The following is a 25,981-nucleotide window of genomic DNA, read 5'->3' on the forward strand; positions in this document are numbered from 1 at the left end:
ATAAACTGCACGCTTTCCACAACAAAAAGACCAGTTTGCACATACAAGGAGAGACACAGTGGTGCTTTGGTGGTTGTCTACGGATACATTTGCAAACCCGGGTGGGAGGGCTGTGTGAGAGGCCCTGCTGCGCTTCACAGCCTGAGCATCAACACATCTCACTGCCTTCCCAGGGCCCTGAACCTCTCTGCTCTTCCTCCATAAACACACGGCAGCAGGATGTTAAAAACTACTTCAAAGGTGGTGAGGGATACCGAGAAACGAACAACACCATTGCTGAATATCAATGTCCAGGTATGATGAATCCCACCAAGATCTTTTAATTTAAAAAAAAGTCAATATTTTCCTGACAATTTCAGTTGCACACTCTTGTTTTTGCTACTAGGGCATCGTTAATGAGATGTTTCTCTCTGTGACCATTTCTCAGATGGACTGGACCTGTTGAGATTCAAACCCTGCTGCTCGTCACGGGATTGATGTTACACACAGGGACACATCCTTATCAAAACTATCGGGCAGGAGAAGGTAGATATGAGAAGATGTAAAAGAAAAAATATGTATCAATGCCCAGATGATCAAACTGAATGCACTTAGTAGTCAGAAAGACTTTGAACTACGGATTCATTCGGCAATAATAGAGCATGAAACCTTTCATGGGCTTTTGATTTTAGGTTTCCTCCGTAGCACGTCAGCTGTTCCTCACTAACACATCTGCTACTCTTTTATCTCTGAGCGAGCTCCCTTGGATCCCCTAATTAAGATATCTGAACTTTAATTATATACTGCACCATTATTATATTCCATCCAACTTCCCAAGAGTTAAGGAACATCACCCCATAGTTTGCTGTGCTGTGAGCAGTCACTGTCTCTCCTCTGCATCCCAAGGATCTCAGCCCCTGGGCTTCTCTCTCACTCCTGACCCACACATATCTGGGAGAGTGGGGACCCTCCCAATGCTTGGGGAGGGCCCCAGACTCACACTGACCAGCCTGGTCTGCCTGTGCCATGAAAGCAAAAAAACCCCCCAAAAAATCTGGAGTGCTAATAGAGCTGGAGGTTTCTAGCAATGCATCTGCCCACGGGGACAAAAAGCATAAAATGAACTTTAGATATGAGCATGTGTCCAGTGAGAGTCCGTGCAATGATACAGCCCCATCCCACGGGGGCAGCTGGGGAGGAGCTGGCACAGCTCAGCTGCTGGAGTCACATCAAACCCTGGGCCTGCAGGGACGGCCCTTGCAATGGGGCTGCCCCAATGCTGCTGCTTTGGTGTGAAAGGAGCCACGGGCCACAGGTGCAGGTGCCCCACCATGAGGGGCTGAGACCCCCACGCTGAACCTGCCCTCAGCAGCAGCTCTGCGCCAGGAGCCTTCCCTGATGGCCACAGCCCAACCACTCCCTCCCCACTCTGGACTCCTCCCTTTGAAACCAAGGGTTAAAAGGATTCCCTGTTCTGTCCAGAGAGGCAGGGCCCAGCAGGATGCCCCAGACGTGCAGCACTGGGGGTGATGGGGTGTGCAAATCCCTTCTGTGCCCATGAGCACTCTCCTCTACACGGACACACATCTGCCAGATGCCTAAGCTGGAACCCACAGTCTCCATCCCCTGGGAAGCTGCATCTCCTTCCCAGTAATGCTATCCTGGCTCTCCTCCTGGGGATTTAATCCCAAGAGGAAGCAACCCCAAGGAAGTCCTGCGCTGTCTATTCTCGCTCACATGCAAAATGCAGAGTAATTATGTGAGATTCCTCACCAGCTCTAAACCTCACGGCAGTAATGCTGGGGAGGTGCCCCCAGCCCTGCCTTGGCCCAGGATGGGTACACAGAACTGCACCCACCCCACAGCTGCTTCATGGCAGCAGCTTTCATGATTTCCATCTCGTGGGGAGCTGCCTGTGCCCTGTTCCAACTGCTCTGCTCTCTGCAACATCGGCTGTTTCCTTCAACACTGATGTAAACAAGTGGGCTTTTTACATAGTGAGCATGCAAATTACCAATCATAAACCAGTGCCTATCTGACTTCATTTTGTAAATTGGAGTCTTGTGGAGCGAGAGGCACTAGAAGAATTACCTATATGATGGGGTACATGAGTTCTGTATAAGCTCAAAGCTGTCACTACCTTTAGTCTTTAGGTGAGTTTCTAAGACTGGGCTTAAAACCATTCCCGCAGAGCTGGCATTTGGAGAGGCATGGGAGGCTCTCCACTCTTTGGCTGGATCAACTACCAGAGAGCTCAGACTGCAGAGCTTCAGGTGGCTGTTGCATGGAACAAACTTCAGACCAAGTTTCTGTCCCACCTGAGTGGAACTGTAGCATCGTTCAGGTCAGAAATGACCAAGACCCACCAGGAACTCAGCCCAGCCACACACAACCGCCCTTGACAGAGAGAGTTTAAATATGCAGCCCAAGGAGCAGCTCATCATTAACTGGGGATCGCTCTGCAAGTGCCTCCTGAATCTCCATTCCATGCAACACCTCACGGCAGGAGCATGAGGCTCACAGCAATGCCAAAGTAGCACAGAGGAAAGGAAGAATTAAAGCAGGTACTTAACAGTGCTTTAAAAGATGCTGAGGCATGTTTTAGTGTCTGCCCAGCCACACAGACAGGCTGAAGGCGCCTCATTCCTCCAGTTTATTTACTGGTTTGTAATTATTTGGGGATGCTGGCTGATTAACTGGCTAGGGAAAGGCTCAGAACCCCTCGGACCATTGCTCAGGCCTCTGGAGGAGGCGTTACCAGAAGGACAAGAAATCAGTGACAAGTCCAAGGAGAACTGCACAGTTCTCCCCACGCCCCTGCTCTGGCTTTCCTTGGGCTTCACCTGCAGCAGGGGTGGGAGCTCCCAGAGCTGGCACAGGCTCTGTGCCCATGCCCACGCCGAGAGCCCGGCAGCACCCAGCGCCTCCCCAGCCCCTGCCAGCCCAGCCCAGCGCTGGGGCCCAGGAGCTGCCTGCAAACCTGGCATCGAGCAAATGTAAAGTTCTGTCACAGCTTCCCGAGCAGGGCATGGTGCAATTAGGTGCAAAGGAGTCTAGAAGAACGGTGGTTTTTCTCACGTACCGTATACAAACAGCATGTAATCCGCATGTGATTTCCCCACCGCGTTGGAAGCCTCACAGCGGTATGTACCATTATCTGTTTTGTTTAGGTTACTAATGAGAAGGTTTGAACCAGACACTACAACGTGTTGAGGCATCTCATCATCTACTCTTAACCACCTCATGTCCGTAGGCCTACAGAGGAGGGAGAAAAAGAAACAGTCACATTACTATTTTCCTATGGTCAAGATGGCATCTTCAAAAGTTCATCCACAGACAGAAAGCCCAAACCAAGAAAAACTGTAAAGAAACAACACATACTTTTTTGCACTACTCAAGCCCAGATGCTGTCGGGCTTCCTCAATTTACATTTATTTAAACCCAACAGGAAACTGTATCCAGAGCTTAAATTTTCTGAAAACACTAATGCAAGCAGGAAGAAAGTTCATTAGTGGTTAATCATTCGCTTACTCAGCAAACCTGAAAGCTCTGAGGCTACAGACTCAGTGTTGATCCACGGGGTGCTCTGAGGGCAGAGCTGCACATCAGAACAAGCAAGGTTTTGTCAAGTTTGAACCCTTCCCCAGGCTGCCAGGGCCCCGGTGACCTCGGCAGGGGCTGTGCTGTGCACTGGGGGAGTTCCAGCCCTTCTCCTGCCCCCCAGCCCGCCTGGCAGCCCCCTCCTGCACCCCACACCGATGGAACCCACGTGGGCAGGGGTCTGCAGCATTCAGGGGATGAAATGAGCCTGGGCTGTTAGAGCTGGTAAGGATTGGAGGTGCTGAAGGGCTTTGGGAAGGTCTTTTGACTTTGTGGGGGTGTTTAGCATCTCTTATCATTAGGCCTTTAAGCAGCAGTGAGGGGACAGATCAGCTCTTTCTCAGCAAGAAAACTCCAGCATTGTTCAACTCCCCTGTTCAAGGGGAGTTTGCTGCAGCACAGCACTGCTCAGCCTGCCTGGCTCCCAGGCTGGCAAGTGGGACTTCACGCTGCTGGAGGCATCCCAGGGCTCAGGCTCCTCCCTGGGTACAAACAGTGCATGACAGCCATGGTGCAGAAGCTCCTGATGCTTCAACACCCCAGCCGTGTATCCAGCACCAAGCAAACTCAGCTGGGCATTGGCTGACTGGTTTTGGACACGGGTTTGGTGTTGTGTCCCTTGCTGCCATGGAATCGGCCGCGAGGCACAGTGTGGGCAGCAGGAGCTCCTGAGACAGCCCAAATTAACTTCAGTAGGGGTGGGAAGGGTTTGAATGCTCCTGGGTGCAGTTTTTAAAGCACAGTTTGTGCTGTGGAGTCCCCAGCTGGTACACAACACAGTAGCTGCTGCTCAGAGAAGTGTCCCTGGATGCCTCACAAGTGACCATTTCAGCATCTTCCCACTTCTGTCATAGTTTTAGGGGGCTGTGTCAAATCTAACAAAACATCTGTATTAATACCAAATAGAAATTTCTCCTCTCTAGTCTTTTTTCCCCTCTGAGCTTCCTTCCCCCAATATTTATGCTGCCAAATTTTGCAGAGAAATTACTTTGCTTAACTGGAGAAACCTCCCCCTTCATCTAAAACCCCTGTAAAAGATTTCATGAAACCTCTTTGTCTTAAAAAGATGGAGCCAAACCCAGCTGATTATTTTACTGTGTATTTTCTCAGCTTTGGGAGACCCAGGTGAAGTGACCTAGAGAAGCCAATTCCCAGCACATCACCAGCACCACGAAACGTGCAGCAGCAAGCTGCCAGGGAGATGTGTCTGTCCTATTTAACATGGGAATGTCTTACTCATAGCCTGCAAGGAGAAAATGCAGAGAAGCCTGTTCATTAGATTCCCAGGTGACAGCAAATGGGAGGCACTGCAGGTACCCAGGGGAGCAGGAATGCAGAGGGGCCTGGCAGGCTCTGAGCAGGGAATAGCTACTAAACGGAATCCAGAATTCAGCAGGGACGTGCCAGCCTCTGATGCACGGGAAGGGACTGGCCTCGTGCCCAGCAGAACAAACTGGGAATCAAGCAAGGACTTTGGGAATCGAGAATCACTGTGGATGGGGATGCAGGCTAGCAGGAGGATGAGGGCAGCCTCTGGTGCCTGCCCTGCCCACAGCACCGAGCTGGACGGGCTCCAGCTCCCCACGCCCAGCCCTGGGCACGCTGCCAGGGAGGCACTGACACATCTCAGGGATGTTTGCAGAAATCTCATGGACATGAGGAAAATAAGGAAGGATAGTAAATACTTGACAGCCATAAATCCAAGTGGAAGAGAAAGTATTTTGGAAAAAAAAAATAAAGCCGACAAAACTTAAATTAGAACAGCAATGAAAGTGTGAGAAAATCTACCCTCCCTTGCCAGGATTTTCCTGATGCATAAATTTCTTCAACTGCCTAAGAAAGCCTCAAGGGCTTGGCAAGAAGAGGAGAGAGAATAAAACTGGTATTCTATAAAAACCACACGAGGCACCAAGGGGGAGCAAAACCATCACACAGTCAGTATGAGCTGAAGGATGGACTGCCTTACCTGGGGATCCATCCCACCTCCCCACGGGCCAAGTGCTGTGGTGCTGGGTGGTGTCCGTGCACTGGCACCTCCAGGGGCCACAGTTCCCCAGCCTTGCTCTTGCAGATTAACCAAACCCACGATTAACTGCAGATTAATGCCACCCCAGCCATTCCCTGGGGGAAGAGGTGTCCGCCTGGGAGCCTTCTCCTGCTGCACCCGAAGGCTGCTGCATGGTGGCCAGGAGGAGCTCTCCTAGGAGCCTTCCAGTGGAAATTCCTTGGCCATGAGGTGCACAGCAATAAATGCAAGTCCAGCAGCTGTTTGGGTGCAGGAGGCATCTCTCTCCTTCCCCCTGGGACACTGCCTTCACAGCAGAGAATGGCAGCAGCAACAGCGGCCGCGCAACGTCCCGTCACCACCGGCCCGCCCTGGGAAGGGCCCAACTTACTGTGGCTTTCCAAAGGCGGTGCACGTCAGCTCCAGCGGCTCCCCTTCCCTCGTCAGGCCTTGCAAGGGGTAATTCTGAGACACCCGCACTTGAGGCTTATCTGCAGGACACAAAACACGGCAGGTGAGCCCCGGCTCGTGCCCCCGTGCCCGCTTGGGGCTGGCAGCACCGCGAGTCCTGCCATGGCCCCGTGCTGCCCGCAAGGGCTCCTGGTGCACAGCCCATCCTGAGCTCAGGGCTCCTGGTGCACAGCCCATCCTGAGCTCAGGGCTCCAGCTGCACTGCTCCATCCTGAGCTCAGGGCTCCAGCTGCACTGCTCCATCCTGAGCCCACTCCAGCTAAAAGGAACTCCTTTGCCTTCGTGCTGAGGGGAGGCTGGAGAGACCCGCGGTGCCCGCGATGGAAGGGTTCTGTGGGGTACCAGCGACTCCTGCACCACAGCCCCCAGGTCCATGAGTGCTGACTGGGCTGGACAAGAGAGGCTGGTTAGAGACACAAACAGAGCCACAGCCACCGCTGCCCCTGTGTCAACAACAGGAGGCTGCACACTTCGCCCGGATGAAGCTCCTCTAAATCCTACAATAAACAGAGAATTAAAGCATGGATAGTTAGGGAGCCAACTCGACAACACTTTAGTAAGACCCTGCAGGAAAAAAAGAGCCAAACCACAAACCTAGAGTCCACAATTAAAAAATTCATTACCTCCCATGACTGAAACAGAGATTAAAAACGCAATCTGAGCTGTAGCTAAAACATTATCAGTGCAGGAAATCAATTCAAGGCTACAAGTGCCATTAAGCCATAGATATTTTTCAGGAATTTACTCAACTGTAAGGAACAAAGGAAGGAAAAAAATCAGTATGCATAAAGGTTGAAACCATTTAAATGTTTCTATTTCCTTTGAGAGTAACTGCTACCCAAAATATTGGCTGGCTGCATTTTATTAACTGTGTTTAACTCATTAACATGCCTCCTATGGAATAATAGAGATTAGGAAAAAAAACCCGCGTGTCAGGATTTAACCAATTTAAACTCTCATAATTTTCAGTAATGGAATAAGCTACACAAGTAAATCCTCTCCCGAGATGACTCTACCACAACATTTCATCAGCTAATCCCTGTTACAGATGCTTCCTGCAGCTCTGGAGCTGGGGTGTCCTTGTGGGCTGGGGGCGCTGGCAGCACCCTGGGGTGTCACCGGCTGAGGGGCAGCTTTGGTGTGCCTGGAAATGCCCTCCAGCCCTGGAGGGGCAATAGCTCTGCCCAAGGAGCAGGGGAGGACGAGCTCACCCCGGTGTTATGCAGCAAATAAATCACCTGCACATCCTGGGCACTGCGCTCACCGCTCCCGTGCACAGCCCCCGCCCCACAGCATCTGCTCCCCACCTCTGATGCGCTCTGCAGCAGCAGCAGCAGCCCGTGCCAGTGCCAGGAACGTGGATGGTGTTATATCCGTGCTGTGGAAGGAGCAGCAAACATCCCAGCCCAGTTTACTCCGCACACAGGGACTGAAACACCTCCTTTTGCTGTTTGCCTCTCCCGCTGCATCCCCCTGCCATTAGGTGAGTTTAGTATTTCTAATGAGCTGTTTACTAATGACAATTACTGATGGAAATGGGGAGGAATATCCAGGCTCACTGTACTGAGCACAAACTGCCAGCTCCATGAGCTCCCACCAAGCTGGGTGAGCCTTTCCTCTGCCACCTCCCAGCCCCAGGAGCTTCATCCAACCAACAGAGGCAGTGAGCTGGACCCGTCCCATTGGGATCCAGGCACTGTGGAGGGGTCACCTGCAACAGGAATCTGGGTTTATCAGCACTGCTGAGGCCAAGAACTTCCCAACAGAGTTACCACAGCAAAGGACTTGTCAGCACGCTGGGAGTTACAGAAGGCACTTAGGAAAATGTACCCGAGCCTGAAGGATGCAGAGGGATGGCTGGACACTCCACAGGACCGGCTGGCATCAGGCTCACGGCATGAAAAGAAATTTCACTCAAGAATCTGGAGGGGCAGTGGTGCCCTTCTCCCTTTGTTTAAGGACGTGCCTTTAGACAATCTTAAATTCTACTTCCAGTGCTCACACCTGCCTCGCAGCAAGTCAGTGTATTTCCTGCAGATTATGGACTCGGAGCGCAGGTTTGTGAAATGCCGCGCGCCCTGGGACCCCAGCCCGGCTCCTGTGACATTTAGCAGCACACGGACAGAGCTCTGATGGCTCCAAGGATGCTGCAGCGTCTGCTCCCGCCCTCTTACACAGGATATGCTCCAGCAGTGATGTCTGCAGCTCTGGGTGATGACCGCCTCGGACGGTAACACAGGACACCAGGCAAGAAGTGGCAGTTTTCACCAGTGCCCGAAAATCCTCAACTTGGAACCTCACAGCATCACACCACTGGATTGTTACACAAAAATAAACACTTGCATCTGTGCACCCGAGGCCCTGCAGGCTCCATGGCAGCCAATTAGACCCAACAACCCACAGCTATTTCCTACTACGCCTCTTTCTAGCAGCTTAAAAAAAACAGCCTCGTAATTTAATAAGGCACCTTTATTAAGCTAAATTCATTCAAAAGCTCAGAGTGATATACAAGGTTAAATACCAGTCATCTAAAGGTTACACTGTAGCAGCAGCCAATTTGAAAAACTTATTACAAAGCCATTCTGCGTTTGATGAGATTTCTCTCACAACAGGCCCGGCGCGTGCCCGTACACCGGGGTCTGCTGGGGCCTGCAGCCCCCAGAGGGACCACGCACCCCAAAACCCTCATCTCCCTTCAGGATGCCACTGGCCACCAAAGCCAGTACCCATTGACTTTCACAGCTCTCAAGCTCCGTGCTTGGGAGCTTACCAAACCACTCCAGTTATTCTGCATTTGTCCCAGTTCTTCCTTTTTTAGCTGCTCGCCCCATTTTTGTGCCATCAGCAAAGATTATTAACAGTGACTTTTTAAGAACTTCAAATGCTTCAACTGAACAGCATCAGGCCAAGCACCCAGGCCCCTGCGTTCCCTCTAAAAATACCAGCACTGCTGATTACTCCCTAATGACTATCCTTTGAGATCTGCCAGTTAGTGATTTCTTAATCCATTTAAACATGCACTTCATCGATAATGCTTAGATGTCATTAATCAGCCGAGATAAAACATTACACCGAGTTCGGGCCCTTACAAAAGCCTAAGCCCATTATTTCCCCCCGTTTCCTCTCCTCAGGCCAGCCCAGGCAGGTGTGGCAGGCGCAGCTCCCAGGGGTGCTCAGGGCTCGGCCGTGGGACCCTCGCTGACCATCTCGGGGGACAACCCAGCGCACCCTGCCCAGAGGACACGCTCCTGTGAGGATCAAACAGCTACAAGGCTCTTCCCAAGCGCCGGGAGAGCAGCACGAGGCGCTTTTGGCAGTGCCAGGCTGGCAGAGCAGCGGCCAACCCGGGCTCTGCCAGTGCTTCAGCCGAGCAGGCTCCGGCCCCTGCCAGGTGGGGAGCGGCCGGGTCCAAGTTTGAAATCCGCTCTCGGATCCCTGCACGAATTGCTGACGCACCTCCTGGCAAACCCGACGCCAGATGGCATCCCTGGGAGCAGGATCTGCAGCCAAGGCGCGTCCTGCCCGCCGCAGGTAAACCCAGCCTCAGCACTTCCCACATAATGCTCAGCACATCTCCCCGCAGGCGGGCATCGCTTCATCCAGCTCCTCACCCCTGTGCCAAAGAGAGCTGCTCAAAAACCTGACGTGGGGGAGTCTCTGATCTCACTCAGGGAAGAGCAGGAACAATGTGTTTTTCTGTATTAGAGGGAGTCAGCAAAGTTAACAATGATCCTCAGGTGTAAACAACAGCCACCTCTATTCCAAAATCCAGTGGGGCTGCTCATCAGGAATGCACCGTGCGTCAAAGCCAGCCCAGCCTGGCAATCCCCTGCCTGCTCCTCACCTCTGACAAGGACGAGAGGCTGCACTGCTGATTTTCAGCCAAAATACAGAAATCTATTCAATAAATAGATCCCGTGTCTAAAATAAGGAATGAGCAGGACTGGCAGATCACAGCTTGTCTGGAAGAGCCTGTCAACCCCAAACACGACTCTGCAAAATTCACCCTTAACGAAAGCAATTTAATCATGTTGCTTGTTGCAGGAAAAGGAATGCCAGAGCCCGACAGGCATTTTGGGGATAAACACTTCTCTTTTAATATTTAAGCACACTCTGCTGCTTAATGCCTGCAAATGGCAGAGCCCCGGTCGCCCCACACGCTCCGTGCTCCCAACAACATTCCTCCGAGAAAACCTTATTAATGAGCTCACAAACGAGCACCCAACTGGGAAATGTCACAAACAAGAGTGGCTAATGCCCCAGAAAATCAAATAACTGAACACTCGGCTGATTGTGGTGCTTTTCATATTCACTAAAAGAAAAAAAACAGCTTTAAATCAAAGTTTCTGAAGGGGTCAACACCTCACTGAACAAAACAACTCATTTATTCGCTTTTAGCGATCTCCAGATGATAAATTACATTGATGTTAATAACTTCACTGCAAACTATGCAATTAATATTTGTACTGGACGGAAATGTAAGGATTACTGGAGATGCAGCAGCAAACGTATGCAGCTGATTTTAAACATAATTGGGCACAGAAAGTTCTCCTATCGCAACAGCAGAGGCTGCAACAAGACTCCACTGGGGCAGGCTTTAAAGGTACACATGTAGGTATTACAAAAATGAATGCACAGGTAATTATAACTTCAGAAAAGGACAAAAAGCCAGCCCAGAGAAAAGGCCAAAATCCAGGTATGACGCTCACTTCCAGTGTCACATAATGAGAGCAGCAAACGCACCACAAGGGCTCAACTCGCACGTCTCCCAGAATATCTGGTTCCATTCAGCTCCTTAACGACATTTTAATGCATTTTGTTGCTTCATTTCCTTTCTAAAATTACACCCAACGCACTGGTCTCCCATCAGACCCACAGGAACTCGGTGGCTGCAGCAGAGCTGGGGACATTTCCCCTCCAGTGCCACTGTCCCCACCAGGGCTGAGGGCGCTCCCAGCACGGGAGTGCTGCGGCCACTGTGAGGGCACCACGCTCTCAGTCCAGCCCTGCCTTGCTTTTAGAGTGCTCCGGGAGGGTTTCACACTGTCACACTGCTGGTTCACAGAGATTTCTTGTCAGTAACACACCCTGCAGCCACGTGAAGGCATTCACCTCCAACTTCACCATGGGCCACGCTGTGCCAGGGCAGATACGCAACAAATGGCTTCCTCCATAAATAGGACAAGTTAACACCCAGCATTGTTGTTTTCTGCTTTTTTTACTTGGAAAACAAACCCCACAACTTTTTAGTTGCATCTCAGAAAAAATATCTCCCTACTCTGAAATTTAGTCAGACAAAAAATACCTCATTATCTGAGCAGGCTCCATCCATCATCCTCCTGTCCTTCCCCAACACATTTCATGCTCCAGTTGGATACATTAAGTGCAGAGAAATACGACATCTGCTGAGAAAAACATTTTCTTGTGCCCTGCTGATGTTCTGAAGGGGCGGATCCGCTGTGCCCATGAGGGGAGCGGGCAGGATTTGTGGGGAGAGGAAAATCAGAGCAGAGAGCGGAACAGGCAGCCCAGGTAATGACCTGCTGAAGGGAAAGCAGCCCCATGCCCACGGGATGAGCCAGGGATTCCCAGTGTCCCTGCAGCACAGACCTGGGAGCTGGGTGCCGGCAAGGACACGCCATGGACAGCGGAGGCAGGAAAGCAGCTGGAGAAGCATCCTCTGCTGCACATCCCACATCCAAAACCAGCCGGGAAGGCGTCAGTGCAGGAGCCCCAGGGCAGAGCTCTGATGGAGACGCCTGTGTGCAAGGACAAGAGGCTCTTCCTCCTGCCCACACTCTCCCACTGGCCAACAAATCATCGCTGTCAGACAGCAGAAGCTCCAGGGTAAGAGCTTGCTCTGAAACTGCCTTTTCTTCAAGCTACAGCCCTGCAGCAGGTATGAAATGCAGGTGTCTGGCCATGCTCCAGCCCGTCGAGCCACAAGGTCACAATGCAGGACGAGTTCTTGGGCTGGGGCTCCTCTCTGGCCATCTGCTCTGCCCACTCAAGGAACAGACTGGGCTAACGGGGTCAGGTCCCCACATTGGGACATAATTACTTTTAACAAGCTCAGAGTTTAAATCAGAACGTAAAACCCAATCAGTCTGAACTCTCTTCTCCTGCTCATCCCTGCTCCCTCCTGAGGGGGCCTCATTCCCACAAACAGCCCTGAACAGCCCAAGGAAATGCAAATTTCAGCAGCAGGGCCTCCAGTGCAGGAGCTGAACAAAGAACTGTGCTCTAGGGGTGCTTTGCCCTCATTGCACAGGCAATCCCTAAGGCTGCAAACCAAAGTGGCCAAGGAGTGACTGATTTGAGGAAGAAGAAAAAAAACATTTGCTTAATTCCCCCGAAACAGCGGCACTCTCATGTTCCACCAAATCACCAGGATTGCAGAGATTTCTGAGAGGAAGCCTCAAGGTTGTCCAACGCCCTTCCAGCCCAGTGAGTTCCAATCCCCTCACACAACAGGGTAGATGGCATTTCTTGCTCTTCCCCGTTAAGTATTTGATCACGCCTCACAAAGGTGCTAATGTATTATTAAAGCTAATGGAGCTCTGCAAGAAATGTTAATGGACATTAAGTTTGCATAAATGAATTACACATTAGCACAGTCGCAAGAAATCTCGTATCTGTCAATTTAGGCAGTATCTGATCATTCCTGTTTTCCTCATTACAGGAACATTACTTCCCGCTACTTTCGGAGATACGAGAATTGTAACCAAGATGTTCATAATGAAACTACATAATGAAGCAGATGAAATAAATTAATACCAAACTTCCTCTCCTCCTTTCAGTGCGATGTAGTTGAAGGGACCCTACAAAAACAAGGGCTTTGAATTGTCTCAGGGCCTGGCTTTCCAAGCACACGGCCTCGCTGTAGGGACCATCCCACTTTGCTTTTGGGAGATGTTCCAGAACGCAGGGATGCATGTACACACTCCAAAATCTCCACCGGGTGCATTTGGGACCACAGCTATTTCCAGGTACCTGCTTGCTGCTGTCATGTACAGCGGAGCAGCTCCTAAGGGAAGTGAGATGCATTATTAACAATGAACATGTCAGGAGCAGTACAGGAAATAGGCTGGCTTCAATCAGTGCTGCTGCTACAGATTCCACAGAGCTCCATTCTCTGATGTGCAAATCCAGCCGATGCTGTATGGTCACAGTGCACAACACTGGGTTTCACCTGCACAATACCCAGTTTTTGCCAGTAAACTCGCCACGGTGGCCAGTTGCTTTGGAGGGGGAGAAGCACTTTTCAGAGGTAAGTAGGTTGCTAGAAGAAAAATACTCAGATTTAATCTGTTCTGACAATTAAAAAGCCCAGCCAGAAACCTTTGATGCAAATTCTATGTACAAGGGGTTATTTCATCAGAGAACAAAGTATTTATGGTATCACAGAGGGCTGGGAAAGTCGTGGCTTCACCCATGAAGTGTTACCCTACACTGCGTTTATGATTTCTGTGTAACACGACATAATCCATATTGATGTTGGAATCTGAACATGGAGGGAATGGTTGCTGAACTCCCAAGCACACAGGGTTACACATGAAGAGAATGAAAGGTTCTGCTACTCACACATGACTTCCAGGTAACGCTGTGTCTGCAGGTCCTTGACGGCAGGGTGATCCACCAGGCAGATGACGGGCACGCCGTCGTCCTCGCGCCCCACCTTCAGCAGGAGCTGGCTGGTCACCGTGTACATGTCCGACCACCGCTCCACCTCCGACTTGCCTGGCCAGGGAGCACAGGACAGGGCAGTGAGGGCAGGGGGACGGCCTGCAGCCAGGCCACTCCCTCTGTCCACCTCCCTGTGTCCACCTCCCTGTGTCCACCTGCCTCCTGTCCACCTCCCTCCTGTCCACCTCCCTGTGTCCACCTCACTCTGTCCACCTCCCTCTGTCCACCTGCCTCCTGTCCACCTCCCTGTGTCCACCTCACTCTGTCCACCTCCCTCTGTCCACCTGCCTCCTGTCCACCTCCCTGTGTCCACCTCCCTCCTGTCCACCTCCCCTCTGTCCACCTCCCTCTGTCCACCTCCCTGTGTCCACCTCCCTCTGTCCACCTCCCCTCTGTCCACCTCCCTGTGTCCACCCATCCCGTCCTCCCTGTCAGCCTCCGGCCAAGCGAGGTCCACACGATGTTACTGCAATGATTAGCGCCATCCCCAAATCCCCAAACTCTCAAATCAATGAGCTACAAATCCCCTCCCACTCCTGAATCAACAATCAGCTGCAAAAGCGATTTAACAGATTAGATTAATTAAAAGCAGCATGGGTAGGTGGGAGCATTTTCAGCAGTGCTCTGTTTGAGGGAGGGGAGCCCAGCTCGGGACTGGCTGCCTGAGGGATGCCGAGATGGAAACAAGCAGGAAGACAAGACAAAACGAGACGAGACAAGACAGCAGAAAAAGGATTTTTCCAGGAACTCAGCAAGCGCCCGCTGACAGCGCAGCTCCGCTCTGATCTGTGCCTCTTTATTTAAGAATTCACAGGCAAAATTGCTAAGAGTAACTTCTGTAGCAGAGCTCTTCCAGACACCAAATATTGCTGTATAATATATGAAACAGGTGACACATGCAGACACCCCTTGATATTTGGAGGAAAAGCTTTCCCATGGGCAAAGCCACACTTCCTGTGATTCACAAACTCAGAGCCAAATGTTTCAGTCTATACTCTGTTAAAAAAATATCTGAAGACTGAGCAGGGTAAGGAGGTATTACATGAAGCTCAGCATTCTTCCCAGGGAACTCAAAGCTGGGATTCGTCTGCTAACACAAGAGAACTCAATCAAGAAGCTGCACAGGTCAGGCAGAAAGGGACAGACACTTTGTCCTGCTGCCCACTGGCATGGTGAAGGGAACCAGAATGGGATCATTAACTCCTGCACACCACGGTGCTGGGACACAGCGGGGCACCACTGGGCCAGGTTTGCATCCCACCTGTCCCAGCATCCTGCCAGCATGTGGCCTGCTCAAATGCTCTGAAGTGCTGGGCTTAAACAGAGGATTTTATCCTGTCCTTGCAGGGGAGTGGGTTTGAAGTAATGAGTCTGGACTTCTGCAGAGAGTCCGTCAGCGTCTCAGACTGGGTAAAGCACAAAGGTGTTGTCAACCAAGCTCACATCTACATGCAGACTTAAACTAACAGCGTGTCACATGCAATCAGAGTCAGTGACTTGAATGTGCAAGTACTGGGAGCCACCAGACTTCAGGGAGTCAGAGAAACCCATCTTGGATGAATATTCAACTGAACGCAGGGAAAACGCTCTACAAACAAGGGAGAGCTAGACATGAAGGTGAATTGCAAATCCTTCCAGCCCAAAGCGCAGACGATCCCTCTCGTAGCTGAAACAGGGCAGAAAGCCACACAAGCCATGCAGAAATGAATTCAGAGCACAGCCCTGGGCTCCTCAAGGTCACCTGCAGTTACAGCAGGACTCCAGAACCCGCCACTCGAGGCTGGCAGGTGGGCAGAGGACCAAATGGAGTTCAGCCCCCCGCGTTAGGGAATAATCTGTCTGCCCACACAGTCCTTTGTTCCTCAGCTGGTGCTCAGAAGCTCGCTCTACTTTTCTTACTTTTTTTTCCCCTTAACTGGCAGCAGAGAACAAACACCCAGCGTTACATAAATCACTTCAGCTCCCTGAACAAAGCAAGGGACTGAGAGGACACATCTACCCGTTAGCTCCTTGTTGCCTTTGAACCATCTGATGGTGGTGGCTGGTCTGCTGGCCATGGCAGTGCAGTTCAGCTCGATCTCCTCTCCCTCCACGGCCGTTTCTTTCTCGATATCAATTACCAAATTGCGTGGTGGCACTGGAATGGGAAACACAACACAAACCAGATGAAAAAAAACGTCTTTTGATCACTAACACAGGACAAAACCTTGAGGAAAACCAGCAAAATCCACTGCAGGAAACAAGCAACCAGCATTTATTTGATCTTTCAATCAATCAAACCCTTTGATAGGTGGTTTTGCAGTAATTGGAGTGAGCACTTTCACTCTCCACCTAATAATCACCGCAGTCTCACAAATTATTATTATCAGGGTTGTAACTTTCTGTTCCCTCTGCCAGGCAGGCACGGTTCCAGGGAGAGCCGCAGCCTCCTGTGCTGCTCGGGTGTGTGCTGCTATTTAAAAATCCAGCTTGACTCCGTGCACATTTCCTGACTTCTCTGACAAGGAGAGGAAACACAAAAGCTGACACTTGGCACTGCATTACTTACCAAGCCTCTAACCTCCACGGCAATTTTTCTCTCCTGCTGTTCAGCTCCAAGGCTCAGCCGTGAGCATGGAAGCAGGCCAGCAAACATCAACCTCATTTAAGATGCTCGAAAAGCCACTGAGCACAAGCCTGGAGTGGAACAGCATCCCTTGGGAACAGCTCTGCGCCCATCACACCCCCACAAACCACCCCAAAACCACCCCAAAGGAAGGGGGAGCTGGATCTGTGCCCGGCCACAAGCGCCACATCCTTTGGGGTGGGAGTGCCACATCCTTTGCCCAAGCACACATCTTCCCTAGGTCAGGAGTCTCCCAAAACACAAAGCTGGGAGATTGCACCCAATAAAAAATCATCCAGTAATATTGAGAAACAGGCTGTAACTTCAGGGGTAACAACCACTGCAGCACTGCCCAGAAATTGGACAAATGAGCTTAAAAATTAAGACACGGGACCAAGGGAATCTTTTTCCCATGGAAACATCAGCAGCAAGGCAAAACCCAAGAAAAAGTGAACAGCGAGAGCTCTCATGGCAGAGTCACGGCTTCAGAAAATCCCAGAACTTCCAAAGGAAACTCAACTTTGCTCTGATCAATGTGATTAAGCAACTGCACAGTTCAGATGTGACTCACAGGTCTTAAAGCTAATGAAGAACAAATATGTATAAATATCATCCAGATGATCAAATGGACTAATTAGTCACTTGTGGCTTCTCTCTAAAAAGAACAGAATGAGCTACATATTTGAGAGTTTCACATGTTCCAATTAGGCATGAATAAATCTACATATTGTGTCACAGAAGACATGAAAGTGCTGCAGCCAGCGTGCAGCCCCCCTGAATGCCAGCTGCAAGGGGGACACCTCAGCCCTGCCTGTGCCCTCCCGAGCTGGCAGTGCCACGGGCAGGCCAGCAGAACCAGGCTTTGACACAACTTCAGCCCTGCCAAAGGCTGGGGATGGCCACGAGGTTTTTGGTGGGGAACAAGTTCCTGGGAGGAGCAGCCAATGCCACACTGAGCACCACTCCCCCACCCTGGCTCATTAGTTCCCCTAATTAGGGAGCCAGTAATGGAAAGGACAGGCAAGACAAGCCATGCCTGCCATCACAGTGCCCAATCTCTCCATGCAAGTCAAGACCCTTCCTTCATCTTCTGCTGATAAACCTCCCTCATCCCTGCCTGCTTCCTGAGCTGAGGTTTGAGCCCAGAGCATGGCAAAGGTGACAAGAAACCCCCTCCCTTATGGGTGTGGGGGAAAGGCAGCACACACACTGGCCATGACACAAAGGCTGCTCAAAAACAACTCAAGTACAAGGCAAGAAAACTGACTTTTCCCTCAGTTCTAAAGCATGATTCATGCTTAAAAAAACCCTACAAAAACCTGCATTATGTCTCCCACTTGAAAGACACGCGGTGCTGGCTTACAGGTGAATGAAATGAGTATTCTCCTTTCAAACACCTTCTCAGCATTGCCAGCAGTGAAATCAAATCCAAGGAACTGTTTTTGCCTGTGCACGATTAGAGGCAGGAGCTGGAAGAGCTTCCCGTGCCTGTGAGTGCTGGAAGTGCACGGAAACTTTGAAGGTGTTGATAACTGTAATAGCAAGAGTAAAACTGCTTATAAACACCACTTAACAACGCAGAGAAACCTAAGACCCAAATCTCATTAAGCAAAAGAAGGAAGATTTAAACTAATCAGCAAGTGAGATCTTACATTAAGTCACCCTCCCTGATCCAGGTTCTCCCACTAATAGAGCCTTAAAAGCTGCTGCTAATCGGCAGGAGCCGCTCAGACAGAGCAGCAGCTGCCCCTGCCACGCTGCCCCTGTGGCCACCAGCACTCAGGGCTCCGTCCTGGCTCCCAGTCCCCCTCCCAGGGCTGCGCAGAACCCCCGTGCCCCTGTGTGTGCAGGGCTCCTCACCCAGCACCGTGATGGTGGTGTAGATCTCCTGCGGCGGGTCGGTGTAGAGCTGGCAGAAGTACCTCCCCTCGTCTGAGACGGACACGTTGGTCAGCGACACCCGCAGCTCGCTGTTGGAGAAGTTCACCAGCTGGAACCTGCTGTCCTTCAGGGCTGCGGGGCAAGCACAGCCTGGTGACTGCACGGAGAGGGGCAATGGCCCCTTCCCACCACACCACCACCCCAAATCCCCACGGGCAGCAGCACATAAGGGTGAGCACCCCTGGGCTCCGGAGTAGCTGCTTCCTACCTTCAAGCTGGACCCATAAAATCTTGGTTCTCAATAATCAACATGAGCCAATCACAGGGCACAGCATCAAATCTTTGGGCATAGTTTTATTACCAGGTTTTATTAGGGATGTGTAGGTGAAATGTTTATGGTGTCTATGCAGCCCCAGCACCAACTGCAGGCACTCAGGGACAGCCTAAGTGAGGGAGGAATTGGGAGAAGCAGAATTTAAAGCTTTTTTCCTGTCCTGTTGCTTCCTGGGCAGAGGACAGGCGTGTCCCCACAGTGACATTAATACAGACCATTTAAAGTGTCTCACTGCAGCTACTGTGGCACTGTCACCACAGGACAGACATATCCACTGGACATGTAAGTGATGAGAGATTTCAGATTGGGTATAAAGCAGCACAGATTGTCCTGAAATTTTCAGTCTTTGGTCTGAAGAGATTACTCCTGAGAGCGCTGCGCTGTCTCGGTGTCGCCCTGCTCAATTTGTTTGTGTCAGCTAAATATTTGGCATTCAATTGCAATTCACCCTGAATTACAACAATCAATTCCCATTGCAAAGTAAGATGCTCTGACTTTTAGAGAGGACTGTGAAGTTTTCCATTAAGGGGAAGATGATGATTGTCTATCTCACCTACCTCCACAGAACCAGTGATCCGTAAGTGCCCAGCACTGCACAAACAGGAGGGATCTCAGCAAATGCCGTGTCCTGAGTGCGAGTGAGGCACAGGAGGAGTCACGACCAAAGGAGGAGCCACAAACTTACGCCTGAAATCTCTGAAGTAGATGGTCTGCCTGTTGGGGTTCAGGAGCTGGATCACGGAGTCGTCGCTGTTCTTGACGCGGCAGCTGATGGTGGCCACGTCTCCCTCCACCACGGTCACATCCTCCGTCACCAGGTTCTGACCGTGACCTGCAGACACAGCAAAGCAGGGCTCAAGGTCAGAAACGACACCAGGGAATGAAAAGCTCCAGCCACCAAGGGAGGAACACCAGCCAGTCAGGCACTGACTCTGGGTGCCCAAGCAGCTGCTAAAGGAGCAATGAGAAAGGAGCTCTGAGATGGGAATAGAGGAGGAAGGACTGCTGCCCCACACACAAACACCAAAAATTCCCTCCCTCTCCCAGCAGAAAAATCCTGTTAGATTACTCGAAGGAACAACTCTCTGTAAGAAGCACTGATCCTTTGGAGCAGGCAGACTTCAGGGAACCAGTCCTTACCCACTCGGTGTAATCAGCAGGTGCTAATAATGTCCAGAGGCAGGGGGAAAAGGATCCTGTGCAATTATGCCATGGGAGCCTTGTAATCATTTACAGGTCACAACCCCAAAACTCTCCTCCTAATGAGGCGAGGCACGCTGAGACATCTGCCCTGAGCACCAAAGGACACGGGGATGGCACTGGAGCTGCGCCTTGCATTTCAATCCTTCCATAACCCTGGGAATCAAAGTGGCACAAGCACTGAGACTTTGATGGCAATGCTCCAAATGGAGCCAGGATGGCACAGGCTGGGTGGTCAGAGAACCCTCTGCTGCTCCACAGCTGCCTCAGCCCAGAAACCCAAAAAGGCAGGAGTGGGATCAAATCTGCACACAGGAAATCTGGGGATCACATTGAAACCCCAGCTTTTCTCTCACCCTGCACTTCCTTCATTTATCTTTCTTTCCAACTTGCCTTTATAATTTGACACCCCTTGGAAACAAATGTTTGACAAAAAGGTTCATAGTTTGGAAAGAGAAAGATGGATAAAGCATCAGACTCCTCTCCGCACCTGATGGGCAGAAAGCTGAAGTCTGGGCACATTTTTCTGCCCTTTCAGTATAAATTTTAGACAGATTCTCCAGACTGATGAACTTTGAGGAGCAACAAGAGGATTCACCATCAAACAGCAGCACCCATACTGGAGCACAGACCCCCAGCCCCAGTCAGGAGGGGCACAGAGCCTGTCCCAGAGCTCTGCCTGGCTCCTGCTCCACATTCTGCGCACCAGGATGAAGCTGGTCCTGCCCAAAGCCCTCTGACCACAACATGAGCACTCAGCCACCCCACCACACTCCCAGCACCCTCAATGTGGTGCTCCTGAACCTTGGGGACACACGTTAATGTCTGGACTCAATCTCAGAGGGCTTTTTCAGCCCAAATTATTCTGTTGTCAAACCCCAAACCCTGTGCAGACCCCAGGGGCCTCCCAGCAGAGCCCTGCCCTGCCTGTGCCCTGCTGGTGGCTGGAGCAGCCCTGCACAGCCACATCAATGAAATCAAACACTTCCAAAGTGGTTCAAGCAAAAATATTAAACATTACTAACTGCTTCTGGGGAATAATTTTATCAAACCCATTCAAAACAAGGTTCTTGCACAAGGATCAGCTTGATATGTTCTCATAAACGCAATATTCCCTACAAATCATTAACAAAGCTATTAAGATTCGATTTCCATCTAAGCAATTATTGCCAGCATATTTTTTTACATTTACTTTAAAAGACTCAATCCTATTTTCAATTCATTAAACTGTTCCTTGCGTTTACTGAATTTTACATCAGCTTAGAAGACTATTTGAATTAATAAGAATTACAGTAGAAGTAATTTAGAAATAAATTATTTGAAGTTCAAGCCACTGAGGCTTTTCACACCGGGATGCTGCAGCACCGAGCCTGCCGATGGATGGCTGCAGAGTCCACCCAGCACAGATCCCTCTGGAGGAGCCTTTACCCGGGTTAACCGTGGGCAGGGAGCACCCGAGGCCACGCTGAGCCCCTCCACGGCTCAGAGCAGCCCCAGCCTCTTTGTTCTCCATCCAAGGGTGGCTGAGCAGCCCTGTGTGCACCCAGCCACGGCGTGCACCCCTCCTCATTCTGCTCCCAGGAAAGCCATTCCCACCAGCAGCAGCAGCAATTACAAACTAAATTAAATAAAAACGCAGCACAAAGCAAGAACTCCTCAGACCCATCCTCATTGTCAACAGCTCGGCAAGTTTCTCAGTAAATATTTACTGTCAGTGTATACGTATTTTGAGGAGCATTAAAGTACACACACACACAGCATTGACAATATTTTGGAACGGAAAAGGACAGGCTGGGGAGGGCAGATGAAATTTATGCACTCAACAGGGAATCTCAGGAGCTAAGAGAAGCAAAGGAAAATTACTGTTGAGAACCAACATTAAATCCTGGGAATGCTTTGGAGGGGCACAGCACAAGCAGATCCAATGGAAAGCCCCAACAGAATGATATGGACAGATTTTCATCTATCAAATGTGAAGGGACTATGACGGCACAGTGTCCATGTATCAGACCAAGGCTTCCTGTTGGGACTCCAATATGGGACAAATCCTCATCCAGAGTGTGACGGACAGACACCAGGACAGACAGAGTCCAGGACTGGATCAGAGCCTTGAAAATCCTGGCTTGGAGCCCAAGGGATTGCTGCAGAGGGAGTGGAACAGGCACAGAAAGGAAGGCACTTTCTGGGGGAGTCCCTGGGGTGAGCTCCTGTCTAACACACGCACGGTGTTAACAGCAAGGGAATCACCCAAATGGGCGCCTGCAGTGCCTGCAGGGAAAACACGACGTGTGCTTCCTCCATTACCCAAAGCAATTCTGCAGCCTCATTTGCTGAACCTCCCTGTGAAGGTGAGAAATGACACCTTGTTTTGTACTTACTGGAAGGGGGGCGAGGAGGGGGACACAGTGCTGGAGGGACGCTTTGGCTGCAACCTGTACAATTAATTTCTGCACTTGTCTCCCTGCCTTAGACCACTGCAGTCTCTGCTCTTAGGGCTGCAGACACACACAGACGAGTAAATTGTGTTTCAAACAAGTTCCCCCCAGCTGGACACAGCCCAGGGACCTTGGCTCATATTCAGCGGTCACATTTAAAATCAATTCTTTCTCCGCTTGTAGGACACTGGGCTAGAGGGAAGCGTCAGGGAGAGAAGAGGAAAGATTAAAAATACGTGCTGGGGAGCATGGGTTTTCAATTTCTGTGGAATTTCTAACCACAGGTGCCCCAGCGTGAGCTGCAGCCCTGCTGGCTCAGCCTGCAGGATCCCGACACAAATGCTTTCCAAGGAAGAGGGGTTTTCATTACACCTGAACTGTGTAAGCCCGTAAACCTAAACAAAATTCCTCTTAATAGATTGAGTCAGGAGAAACAACTCACACAGATACACAAACTGCCCACGTGCTCAAGGAAAAAAGCGACACCAAGCTCCATTCCCAGAATTAACACAATTTGAACGTCAACATTCATCTATCAGTTTCAAGTACCTAAAAGGAAATGTGGTGGTTAGAGCAGAGACAAGTGGGTTTATAAACACTGAGCATCCACCTCCCCAGAAGCTTTGTCTCCTTTGTGTTCCTTCTCCTCCCTGAGCAGAGCAGCTCCTCTGCTCTCTCATCCATCACTGAGGGCTTCATCTCTTCCCTTTAACACAAATATCACAGTCTGCTTGCCAGGGAGAGACCAGAACCAGAGACTCCTGGTCACGGATCGGACACAGGAAAAAGGAGGGGACCCAAGGCCACCAACCACCCTGCAGATCTGCCTCTGGGAGGGAGAGGAGGACTGCCAGCAGCGCTGGGAGACACCACTGGAGCTCCGTGCATCCAGGCTCCAAGTCTTGAGAGACCGCTTGAAAAAGCTGCAGTCGTCACACTTGAACTTTGGAAAAGAACAGACAATCCACGCTGATTGTGCTGGCAGGGAGAGGCAATTGCTGCCGATGGAGTTAATTTCATGGCATCTTTTCATGGGCAGCAGCTGGAGACCCAGGCAGCACACGGACACACGTGTGGGCCTAGTGCAGCAGGAGGGCCCTGCAAAGGGAGGGAACAGGCTGGGGCAGAATGCAGAGCTCCCACAGCCCCACCACAGCCAGCCTGCATCCTCCATGGGTGTTCAATGGACACACGTATGGCCCCAGGGCAGCAGGAGGGCCCTGCAGCAGGGCAGAACAGGCTGGGGCAGAATGCAGAGCTCGCACATCCTCACCAAGGCCAGCCTGCACCCTCCCACAGCCCCATCAATGCCAGCCTGCATCCTCCGTGGGTACTGTCACCCACTCCCAAAGGTCACTGCGGCAGGCTGGGCTGCAGGGAGGGCAGGACAAGAGGCAGCTGCTGCTCCTTCCACCCACGCACAATCTCCAAGAGAAACCCACCAAGGCACGGAGCCTGGAGCCAGACGTGGCACCCCTGAGCTATTCTTCTGCCAGTGCCCTCGCCCCAGAGGAAAATGTTGTTTTCCACCAAGGTTCACAACGAACCTTTTGCAACAGCAACTTTCTCTTCTAATAAGATGTAATTACCAGTTTTGTGACCCTGAGTCAAGCCTCTCTGAGATTTTTCTGCATTCAAGTAGCTCTTATTCCCTCTTCAGCATCTTCTCCATGGCCAGAAACAGACTCAGCAACTCCAATTCCCAGGCAAAGAGCTCTTAAAAAAAGTGATGGTGGCAAACAAATAGAATTCTAGAAAGATCTCCTTTTGAGTTAGTTCTGTGCAGGTCTGTCAGCTGCAATTCAGCACTGGGGAGTCTTGCCCATGAAAATTCCTTGCTGAGCACAAGGGAACAGAGACTTTCCAGCAAGGTGCAGCTGAGCCAAACTGGGCAGGGCTTGCTCAGTGATGATGGGCATGGGGTATGGCAGCTCCCTGTCTCCCTCTGAGGCACAGACCACAGCAAATTGATTCGGTAACGCTCACCTGGTATTTGGGTTTTACTTTCACATGTAATGCATGTTATCCTTCCTTTATGCCGCAGCCAGGTTGACGAGAATTGCTCTGAGGAGGGGCTCCACCAGCAGAGACAACTTTGCTGTGCCAGGTTTGGGATCCCCTGGCGATGCTCAAAGCCCCGGTTTCCATTTAGGAGCGAAAAGAGGAGGAGTGGGAGGAATTAGCATTCGCGAAATGCTGATTTCCTTGAGTCTCCCTGGCACTGTCTGCAGGGACAGAGCCCCCGGCTCCCATCCCTGTCACAGGCTGTGGCAGCCCCAGCAGGCCCAGGGACCTCTCTCCCCTCCTTCTCGGCACAGATTTTCTCAGCGCTCTCGCAGCGCCCGCTCCTCTCCCCGCTCGCATCACACTTCCCCGAGCTGCTCCCCACACCGAGACAGCCTGCAAGATGGTGCTAAAAATTACTTATTGTGAGGAGCGAGTTTACGCTATGAAACAGCCACTTCACAGAAATATACGGCAAATTCAAGCGAGTTCTGCACAGATATTAAATTTGTGCAGAAAAAAAATGCCATTGCCACCTTTATGGCTTTTCTGGCTTAAAGAGTAAGAATAAAAGATGACAATAGCTCTGAAATTACACTGGAGGCTGCACTGACTTTAAACATAGTGAATGTCTATGTGATGCAATGGCATCAGGGAATTCTTTCCACTGGCTGAAACCACAACGGTACAGGAACAAAAATCCTGTGTAATGCCCAAATGAAAGTATTCCTTTGGATGTTACGAACAAAATTCTTTTTTTCTGCCATGACAGCCTCTGTGGCCGTGGCCAGAGCGTGTTCCAGACTCAGCAGCTCCTCTGCCCTCCCCTCACACTCCCGCTGCCGCCAATCGCCCCGTCGGCGCAGATTTATGATCTGTCACCTGGGCTGGGATTAGATGTCACCCTTGTCTTTCTATTACCCAGATATTGATAGATCAAACTCCCTGGCCATACGTCGCCTGTCCCTTCAAAGGTTACTGCTGGCGGACACTGGGGATCAATATCCATCTGCTCTGTCACTGGCCAGAGGGACGAACGCGGCGAGGGAGGATTCGGAACGGCAGCACGGGTCTGCTGCTCTGCACATCTCCGCTTTGTGCTCCACATTTCTACAACATTTCTAAGGAACAGAAGCAGCTGCTCTCTTGCTGTGTTTCCAGCAGTTGATGGTCCATTGCCTAGACAGGAAAAGGTCACTTGCTAAAGACTTCTCCCATAAGGTCAGGGGTTTATCCAAGCGTCCCCCAAGGACCCGGTGGGTGTGAGCGGCTCCTCGGCTGTGCCAGGGACACAGAACAGGTCTGTGGGAGGATCTGGGAAGGGGAGGCTGCTGAGGGCTCTGGGGGGCTCTTGGGGACACCGAGGGACAGAGGCAAGGGAGATCAAGAGAGCAGGAAAGGGAGAGAAGGGCCCCTCAGCAGAAAGAGCCAGGTGCCCTTCGCTCGTGCTCCCCCTGGCACTCAGCCATCGCTGGCATCCAACACCCGCCAAGGACACCCCCCAAAATCCACCCCTCCATGCCCCAGCACTGCCTGGCAGCAGCACCAGCAAGGGAGAAGCTCTGACTACACGAGACGGTCCCAGCAGGCTGCTGCCTCCATTCAGTGTGTTTAAATAACACTCAGTTAGCATCAACACACGTTTATTATTAATGGAGCCCTAATACAGAATTCTTATCTGCATTTATCTTCCAGCTACATTGCTACCAAGGACACCCACAGCCCCGATCCAAGGAAGGAGACCTTGATTAAACCCGAGTTTCAAACACAGGTGGAATTTC

General features: G+C 51.0%; 1 protein-coding gene across 9 annotated transcripts in view; it reads right to left on the reverse strand.

Annotated features, from left to right (window-relative positions):
• Window positions 1-25,981, reverse strand: part of CADM1 (cell adhesion molecule 1) — a 194,693-nt gene that overhangs the window by 25,108 nt on the left and 143,604 nt on the right. For all 9 annotated transcript variants that reach the window (XM_074559576.1, XM_074559574.1, XM_074559572.1 and 6 more), the window contains exons 2-7: window positions 19,247-19,393; window positions 18,207-18,359; window positions 15,741-15,878; window positions 13,640-13,795; window positions 5,976-6,075; window positions 3,062-3,234 (exon numbers count right to left, since the gene is read on the reverse strand). In XM_074559576.1, the coding sequence (XP_074415677.1) occupies window positions 3,062-3,234; window positions 5,976-6,075; window positions 13,640-13,795; window positions 15,741-15,878; window positions 18,207-18,359; window positions 19,247-19,393 (867 nt within the window). The remainder of the gene's footprint in view (window positions 1-3,061; window positions 3,235-5,975; window positions 6,076-13,639; window positions 13,796-15,740; window positions 15,879-18,206; window positions 18,360-19,246; window positions 19,394-25,981) is intronic.

The sequence above is a fragment of the Zonotrichia albicollis genome, chromosome 27, assembly GCF_047830755.1.
Source record: "Zonotrichia albicollis isolate bZonAlb1 chromosome 27, bZonAlb1.hap1, whole genome shotgun sequence".
NCBI lineage: Eukaryota > Metazoa > Chordata > Aves > Passeriformes > Passerellidae > Zonotrichia > Zonotrichia albicollis.